This window comes from Carassius auratus, chromosome 30 (assembly GCF_003368295.1).
Source record: "Carassius auratus strain Wakin chromosome 30, ASM336829v1, whole genome shotgun sequence".
NCBI lineage: Eukaryota > Metazoa > Chordata > Actinopteri > Cypriniformes > Cyprinidae > Carassius > Carassius auratus.
In genome coordinates this window covers 29,167,167-29,177,162 of record NC_039272.1, presented here as the reverse complement: position 1 = coordinate 29,177,162, position 9,996 = coordinate 29,167,167, and the positions used below count along the sequence as shown (strand labels likewise).

At 36.9% G+C, this 9,996-nt stretch overlaps 1 protein-coding gene across 3 annotated transcripts in view; it reads left to right on the top strand.

Annotated features, from left to right (window-relative positions):
• Nucleotides 1–595: 595 nt before the first annotated feature.
• Nucleotides 596–9,996, top strand: part of LOC113049901 (LHFPL tetraspan subfamily member 4 protein-like) — a 41,183-nt gene continuing 31,782 nt past the window's right edge. For all 3 annotated transcript variants that reach the window (XM_026212633.1, XM_026212632.1, XM_026212631.1), the window contains exon 1: nt 596–1,722. In XM_026212633.1, the coding sequence (XP_026068418.1) occupies nt 1,317–1,722 (406 nt within the window). In that variant the 5' untranslated portion in view covers nt 596–1,316. The remainder of the gene's footprint in view (nt 1,723–9,996) is intronic.

The following is a 9,996-nucleotide window of genomic DNA, read 5'->3' as shown; positions in this document are numbered from 1 at the left end:
TATATATATATATATATTATCTGAAAAAGCTTGATTAGAATATTAGTCCATTGACTTGATCATTTTCTTTGGTGTGTTGGTTAAAAAAAATTATTTGATTTGCACACCAATTGTGTCAGCAGACAATAAGAGAAAAATCCTGAGGTCTACATATAAGAGACCTAGGGCCCTCTCATTTCTTTGTGGTAGAAAGAATCAGTTTGCGATCTGATTTGCAATCAAGCAGTACTGTAACTTTAAAACAGACACATTTACAAATTGGTCTAAATGCCAAATGACAATAGGAGAAACTTTTTTTTTCAATAAATGAATTTGTGACATGAAAATAGTTATTTAATGTGACATATTACTTTAGTGTTACAATCTACAGCCATTTTGGTTTCATTTATTCTATTTCATATTTTTGGTTTTCGATACTTATCATTGATAGCATCAGTTCCTGTCTCCTAGTGTAGGTTAAATTAAAATAAAAAGAGCTATACAATTGTAAACATATAACGGGCATGAAAAATTACAACTGAACAATTACAGTTACTACTGACGCATGTTAAAGGGGCGTGAACTTATAGACATTTCTGCAATATCCCAAATCGTGTGCGCGCATTCACCGGCAGCTCTGAACATCACCATAAGCGTGTGCGCGCAAAGAAGAAAAAGCCCGGACAACGTTGACGCGGTAGCTAGGAAAAAGAAAGAAAAAAACCTAAACTGCGAAACGGAGTGCTATTTTTAATGAGATTCAGATGTTTTTGTCGACGGACGCATACAGGTTATTACGACAATGTGCGATGCCTGTCTCTGATGTTCCAGATTTCGTTAAATCTGCTCTCGTTTCTTTGAGGAAGATCCATCACTGAGATCTTGACAGCATTACAGCCGATGAGAGGTGCACCGGATATACTATTTATACCCATACACAAAGAGCAGCAATAATGCTTATTGTCGATTTTGCCATTGCCATTTGTTTTGCAATGTAATCTCAGTAGTCTCACTTGTTTTCTAGAACAGAGGTGGAAGGAACAGAACGGGATTTTTTATTCACCGAATGCATTATACTACCAAACATTATTTATTTAATTCATTCATGAACAATTCTGGTGTGACAAAAATACTTATTCTATCTGGCCAATCAAATCAAGGACGGACAAATCCTAACTACTTAAAATTTGATCAAATCTTCATTTATCTCCAGTCAGTGGACTCGCGGCAGAAGCGCATTTCTGAGGGTACTGGTGGGGGAGATAGGGGGAGATAGAGACGCCGGAAATAGCTGAAACAAGACACAGGAGAGTAGACGGTTGGGAGCAGCGAGAAAAATGCTTCCTTCGCAAGAAGCCTCAAAGATTTACCATGATAACTATATGCGTAACTCTCGAACCATCGGCGTTCTGTGGGCCATCTTCACCATCTGCTTCGCCACCATCAACGTGGTAGTTTTCATCCAGCCTTACTGGATCGGGGACAGCGTGAGTACACCACATGCCGGTTACTTCGGGTTGTTCCATTACTGCGTGGGCGACGGAAACTCGAACCGGGAGCTGATTTGCCAGGGAACATTTTCCGACTTCAGTTCCATCCCGTCCGGCGCGTTTAAGGCGGCCTCTTTCTTCGTGCTGCTGTCCATGGTGCTCATTTTGAGCTGCATCGCCTGTATGGCGCTCTTCTTCTTCTGCAACACAGCCACCGTCTACAAAACCTGCGCTTGGATGCAGCTGCTTTGCGGTGAGTATTTGTTTTAGTGTTTTGTGGGAAATAGATACATCAAGAATACGGCATAATTTTACATTTACCTTAAGTCTAGAATAGATTTATCTCTCTTTCCAACAAAATACACGTTGGTTTAAGAACTGATGCCTGATGCTTGTTTATTTGAATGGAGCTAATCGTGTGTGCGTGTGATTTTAGGGGGGTCAGTGATCATGTCTTCATTTCCTTGTTAGCTCACATAAACAAAAACAAAAACATTTAAAAAAATTATATATATATATATATATATATATATATATATATATATAATATATATATATATACATTTCCATATGACAGTGATCTGTTTTCCTACAGAAAACAAGTAGGCTAATCTTACTGTTTTCCCTGGGGTAATTTACATTTCTGTGGTTTTCAGATATTGTTATGTGGTGTTATATGTTATTTTAAAAAGTAAAGAAAACCACAACAACAACAACAAAAGGAAAACAAATTAAAAGAAAGAAAAAGAAAGAAAAATCAGATATATATCAGTTAAGATACATCCACACTTAACAAAATGCAAACTGCACATATTCTAACCTATCTGCTCTGAGCCAACTCAATTGTGCACAAACACTCTAACATTTCTTACATTCCTAAAATTTCACATTTCTACCTGATTTAATACTTCTACTTTGCTATATTTATTGTGCTCGTCATGTTTATTGCCAGTTATATTTAATCTGCTCTTATGTCTGATCCATGTTGTCATGAACACGTGTGTATATTTGTTTTGTCAGTGTCTTTGCACCTTGGTCCCTCAGAAACAACATTTCGTTCTTCTGTATACTGTGGAAGAATGAAAATAAAGCGAAGCTGAAGTTGAAGTTGAGTTGAAGGTATAGAAGATCTTGAATAGAAGCAAATAAGCTGGGCGAGCCCATCCTTTTGGAAGGCACATTCATAAATATGTCTATAAATATAAATAATTTAATTACATAGTGTCCAATACTTTTCAAGGATTAAATAACAAATTATTTAAGTGATTTCCTGTGTTTCTGATTTTAAGATATTTACTTTGACAGATTCATTTGTAATCTTTGGAGTCACAGGTCAGCAGGTCTTTAACAGACATATTGCAAGTCCAAATTTTGATATCTTTAATTCATATATATGAATGTATGATTATTATTTGTTTTATGAGAATTAAAATTTGGATTTTAGTGAATGAAAGCCTTAATGATAACAGCATACTACAGTTACTAACATCATCAGTACATATATATATATATATGAATTTTACAACAAGGTTTTTTGGATGATTGTGAACACTGAAGTGTTGTTTTGTTTTTTAGTTGTTGTTTTTTTACTGTAGTGTTTGTTTACATCAATGATGCTGACATATTTAAACTTTGGAAAATAATATTTGTGAGTTTCTTTCCATCTTTCTTTTCTTCCTCCTACACGTTCCCCTACCCCCTTTTGTATGGCTTCTATACAATCTGTTATTCATACAGGGTCAGACAGCCTGAAAGCCATGCCTGCATGGGAGCTGTTTTTTTTTTCTTGTGCCTGCAGTGCTGTGAAAACTTCTTTGTCCCTCATTTTGTACACATATTTATTTGTGTGTGGTAGTGTAGCTTTGATGGTTAAACTGACACAATCATTTGGTGCAGAATTATCCAGAACTCTCTAGAACCCTAGAGCAACATTCAAAGATGAGGACTTTTTTTGCCTTGGTAAAGGTCAGTATACATGACCCTATCATCAGAAATACACTGAGCATACACTGAGCTAAAATGGTATTCATGGTGGAAACCATTGTTCACAAAAAAAACACGAAAGCTTGTCTCATGTTTGCTAATAAGCAACTGAATGTTCCTCAAGATTTCTGGAACAATGTGAACAAATTAATGAAAATTGCAAAATTATTTGTTTGACATTGGCCTGGTTATGTCTGATGAAAAGCAAACACTGTATTGATAGAGAGGAACCTGACACAACAGTCAAGAATGGTAGTGCATAATTTGTTGATGTCTTGCTACATTAGGAACTGGATAATTTGCCAATTACTGAAAGCACAGTTGGGTCATGTTTTGATGCAAAACATAAAAGCAGGGGTACTGCAAAATAGATCAAAATCCATACATTTAAAGTTTTGGAATGGTATAGACAAAGTCTAGATTTCATACCCATTGAAATGTTGCACCTAAAACATACAGTTCATGATAGAAAACTTCCTATATGGCAGTATGAGAGTGGTGTGAACCCAAAAAATAAATAACCATTGGACAACAACTCTGTTGACCCTAGTGGCAGTGGCAGTGGCGTGCACGGGGGGTGGCTTGAGCCTCTGCCCCTTTGAGGTCAGACGCTGAATTGCCCTTGCTGTCTGCAGTTCTGCAGTTCTGGTGCTGTCGAATCAATATACTGCAACATACATTAAAGTGTTAGTTCATCCAAAAATGAAAATTATGTCATTAAAGACTCACCCTCATGTTGTTCCAAACCCATAAGACCTCCATTCATCTTCGGAACACAGTTTAAGATATTTTAGATTTAGTCCAAGAGCTTTCTGTCCCTCCACTGAAAATGTATGTACGGTATACTGTCCATGTCCAGAAAGGTAAGAAAAACATAATCAAAGTAGTCCATGTGACATCAGAGGGTCAGTTAGAATTTGTTGAAGCATCGAAAATACATTTTGGTCCAAAAAAAAAAATGTATGACTTTATTCAGCATTGTCTTCTCTTCTGGGCTTGTTGTGAGTGCGTTCACGACGCTGTTGACGTATGACACTGCTGACGTGTTTTCTGGTGCACCCAATAACAAAGATAACATGTCAGCAGCGTCATACTTCGCCAGCGTCACTGCAGTGTTGTGAACTCTCTCACAACAGACCTGGAAGAGAATACAATTCTGAATAAAGTAGTACTTTTTGTTATTTTTGGACCAAAATGTATTTTTGACCCTCTGATGTCACATGGACTACTTTGATTATGTTTTTATTACGTTTCTGGACAAGGACAGTTTACCATACATACATTTTCAATGGAGGGACAGAAAGCTCTCGGACTAAATCTAAAATCTTAAACTGAGTTTTCCGAATATGAACAGAGGTCTTACAGGTTTGGAACAACATGAGGGTGAGTCTTTAATTAAATAATTTTCATTTTTGGATGAACTTACTCTTTAACATCAGTGTTAACTCAGCAGTAGAGTTACTCTCAAGGGTCACTGCACTTATTCACAAAAGAAAAAAAAATTCGCATCTGCTTTAAAGCCTTATTGGTTATTTAAATGTTTCATTTGTGTGCTGTTTTGACATGCAGTTTTTCTGAGCACACTCAAAGTGCACGCATGAAAACTGTGCCTGATTGCTGAACTTTAATGTTAATAAAACACCTAACACAAAGAGAAAAATCACTCAATACTCTCGACTGAAATATTTGAACACAGTTGCTTTAATAGGAATCAATGTACCCGGTATATAGGGCTTTATTTTTGTATTTGTTCATTCAATTTAATAACAAATATAAAATAATGACAAAGATTTGGTCTAAATATCTACAATAATTTATCATATTTTGTACCTTTGTCTTTTTTATAGGGATATCAGTTTGGCTGTAATAATCAATCAGCTTGCAAAATAGAAAAACCAACATGACAAAGAATTTGCAATAGCTTTCAACATTTTTAATAGCTTTCAACATTTTAATTATAGTCTATTTTCAGGTAGGATGAAAGTGCTTTATATAAGTGATTTATTTTATTTTATGCTTTAATAAAAGTGCTATCTAGAATTTCCTAGCAATAATATATATTTCTTATTTCTTCTTATTCTTATTCTTTGATTGAAACCTTTGGTCATCTCATTTAAGTCTTAAGTGTGATGCCAGCTGTCATGATTACACTAGCTATCATCTTTGCATAGGAAATAAGTAAAAGCGCCTCACAATAATGTGCTAGATCATAAATAACTGGGTGGTGAATAATGGCAGCTGGTAGAATACAGCTGCATATATTTACAAGTAATTTAAAATGGTTGTACAGTTGTGTGGGTGTTAATAGCTATGACCAGTAATTTTTTAAATCAGCAATGAATGATGGTGGTCAGGATTTGATGGATTTCTGTATCAATCGACTTCGTTATTTTGATCAATTTAAAGCTGCAGTCCATAATTTTTGCCTCTTTTTTGCCATCTCTGTTTGAAACCTGCAGTTGCATTTATTTGAAGAATTATCTTCTTTACGTGTGTTGTGCATCGGCATGGCATGCAGATGAATCTAATGTTTCAAGGTGTTTGTGAGGGATGTCAGTCAAAATACCAGTGTAGATATTCACTGTACTTCGGAATTGCAGATACTACATCTTGTAAGTATGTCCAAAATAAGAAGTTTTGCCAAAAATGTAATCTGAACAAGCAAGTAACATGTCTGATAGTTTTGTTCTGACCAACTGAGAAAAAAAAATGTTTTACAATAAATCATGCTACCAATGGTGATTCAATCTAATGATCGCGAAATTAGCTCAGACTGCATCAAACCGCGCAAGTTATTATTGTTATACTTAATAGTTAATGTTAAAAACATCAATATTACGTATTTACATATATTTTGTGTTTATTAGCATTAATTGTAGATTATATTTTCATACAGCATGATCTCTAATTGTCATATTTTTAAATGTTATAGAATTTTTTGTCTTTTAATCTCGAAAAGCAATTTAGTGTTCTTTAGAGCTCATTCTCTTTAAAATAATAATCTTTTGTAAATAAACAGGTGCTGGTCATATAATTAGAATATCATCAAAAAGTTGATTTATTTAACTAATTCGATTCAAAAAGTGAAACTTGTACATTATATTCATTCATTAATCACATACTGATATATTTCAAATGTTTATTTCTTTTAATTTTGATGATTATAACTAAAAACTAAGGAAAATCCCAAATTCAGTATCTAAGAAAATTAGAATATTACTTAAGACCAATACAAAGAAAGGATTTTTTGAAATCTTGGCAACTGGAAAGTATGAACAAGAAAATTATGAGCATGTACAGCACTCAATACTTACAGTAGTTGGGGCTCCTTTTGCCTGAATTACTGCAGCAATGTGGCGTGGCATGGAGTCGATCAGTCTGTGGCACTGCTCAGGTGTTACGAGATCCCAGGTTGCTCTGATAGTGGCCTTCAGCTCTTCTGCATTCTTGGGTCTGGCATATCGCACCTTCCTAGATTTTCTATGGGGTTAAGGTCAGGTGAGTTTGCTGGCAGGGATACCCTGGTCCTTAAACCAGGTACTGGTAGCTTTGGCACTGTGTGCAGGTGACCTTGGACCTCAGAAAACACAGTGGACCAACACCAGCAGATGACATGGCACCCCAAACCAGACTGTGGAAACTTTACACTGGACCTCAAGCAACATGGATTGTGTGCATCTCATCTCTTCCTCCAGACTCTGGGACCCTGATTTCCAAAGGAAATGCAAAATTTACTTTCATCAGAGAACATTACTTTGGACCACTCAGCAGCAGTCCAGTCCTTTTTGAAGCGAGATGCTTCTGACGCTGTCTGTTGTTCAAAGTGGCTTGTCTTGCATACGTCTCTGTGTAGTGGTTCTTGAAGCACTGACTCCAGTTGCAGTCCACTCTTTGTGAATCTCCCTCACATTTTTGAATGGGTTTTGTTTCATAATCCTCCCCGGGGTGCGGTTATGTTTATTGCTATTACACTTTTTTTCTACCACATCTTTTCCTTACCTTCGCCTCTCTATTAATGTGCTTGGACACAGAGCTCTGTGAACAGCCAGCCTCTTTTTTCAATGACCTTTTGGGCCCTATCTTGCACCCAGCGCAATTGACTATGTACACTGACGCATGTGTCATTACTATTTTGCACCCGCGCAAAGCGCGCTTTTCCCTCCACAGAAGCACGTCGCTAAACTAGTGAATGAACTTGCGCTCCCTGGGCGGTTCAGCGCAAAAAAGGAGGCGTGTTCCGGCGCAAACAATCCCTGGTGCTATTTTGCTGTTCCATTAAACAATTGCGCCACTGACCAGAAAAAACTAAAGTCTAAAGTCAGTGGCGCGTTGCGTGTTGTTCATTATGCTATTTTAAGGGCGCATGCTTGACCATAATGTATAGCGTGCACAACGCGCATACACTTTGCTCATGTAATCTACACAGATGCAACAGTTATTTTTGCAAATCATAAATTGTTACACTAAAAAATATTAACACGTGAGATGACGGAAATCATTGTGGTGTGCCACGAAGATGTGAAAAAATAGGCATAAATCTAGCTTACAAATTATTCAGGCTAATTGTAGTAATTAAGGATCAGACCTGTTGGCCAAATAGTGGCAAGACATATGTGTATATAAGGACATCTGACAAATTGTGGCTATTTCCTCCCACGCCAGTTTAACCGACGCTATTTTGGGTGGGTTTCTCCGATCCCCATACAACACAACTTCTCTGTCTTTCACTGCTCTTACAAGAACATCAGTCTCCTCGGCTGTGAACCGTTCCTGGCGTGCGCCTGGTAAATACGCCATAATAATAGCAATCCATAATGGAACTTGCGCACCTGCTTTTAAAGGGAATGTTGAATGAAGTTCTGACTGGTTTATTTCACGTTACGCCCAAACCACACCTATGAATAATGAAGCTACTTCAGACCAAATCATTTTAGATTTGCGCCGGGTGCAAGAGCCATTTTTCCTGCCGGGAAAATAGCAACAGCGCCGAGACCCGCCCACAAAGTTACTTGCGCTTCGCGCTTTGACACTTGCGTTTCAGATTGTTAAAATAGGGCCCTTTGTGTCTTGCCCTCCTTGTGCAAGGTCTCAATGGTCTTCTTTTGGACAACTGTGAAATCAGCAGTCTTCCCCATGATTATGTAGCCCACAGAACTAGACTGAGAGATCATTTTAAAACCTTTGCAGGTGTTTTGAGATAATTAGCTGATTAGAGTGTGGCACCAGGTGTCATCAACATTGAACCTTTTCACAATATTCAAATTTTCTGAGATACTCAATTACTGGGATTTTCCTCAGTTGTCAGTTATAATCATCAAAATAAATACAAATTTGAAATATATCAGTCTGTGTGTAATGAATGAATATAATATTCTTTATATAATTTTAACTTTTTTAATGGATTTAGTGAAATAAATATACTTTTTGATGATGACCAGCACCTGTAGTGTAATACCATATTTAAAACTAGACTATAATTTCAGTCACTTCAACACAGGGGTTTCATTACCATCATGCACCATTTAAATTATTCCAGCTGCTGAAAGAAGAGGCTAAAAATAATTTATCACGTGCAGCATTCATACACGTGATATTGTCTCAGTGTGCCAAAGACAAGGATTAGGAGAGATGCATCTAATGTAAACTTCACTTTTGTTAAGTAAACACAAACTCATCACAATGGAAGTATCTCCGTGAAATCAACTGAGATGAATGTTACACTGTATGGGAACAGTCTTATCTGAAGCACCCGGTTTCCAGTCCACAGGGTAATGAGCACATAAAGATCTTGAAAGTAGGCAGAGCACAGGTAAGTAACAGTAGGCATAACCTTGAGACCAGCTGATGAGCCAGAGTGGTGAGTGTGTTATTACAATGATCTGATAATGAGGTGCAGGTGCTCAGTACTCTGGTGATTGGGGCATGGCTGAGTAAATGGATCTGTGGCTGTGGATGGTGTCTCCATGACATATATAGCCTACTAGCCAGGACACCTTTTTATGTATACAGACGTGACATAATGTTGCAAAGATGAATGAATCACTCAAATTAGATAACATTACAAACTAACCGTAGTGAATCGACCTAAATTAAGATAATTTTGAACACTGATTATAACATAACTGACAGTAAACACTGAACATTACAACAAAATAAATTATATAGATATATAAATAAGCAGATCTATACAGGTGGAGCTGTGAAAGGTGGAGGGTTCTGAAGTAAGCTGTGCTTTCTTGCGGCAAGCTCTAGTCATATATTAAAATTTTTAGCAGCAAGCTTATTGGCTAATAATACAGGAGAGAACCAGTCAGCTGTGCCATGTGATGATGTCATTACGTCATATTGAGTTAAACCTATCGGACTGCATCAGAGTTTCATGCCAGAACTCTGTATTAATTAAATCAAAATAAATAGTCTTCAGGGATTTTGTAAGCCAACCCTGAAGTTAACATTTCCCTGGTTTCCATGACGAAAAGCCAATAGGATTTTTCCATTGGCTTGTGGATTTTTGCAGAAAAATGCTGTGTTACCAAGAAAAGTT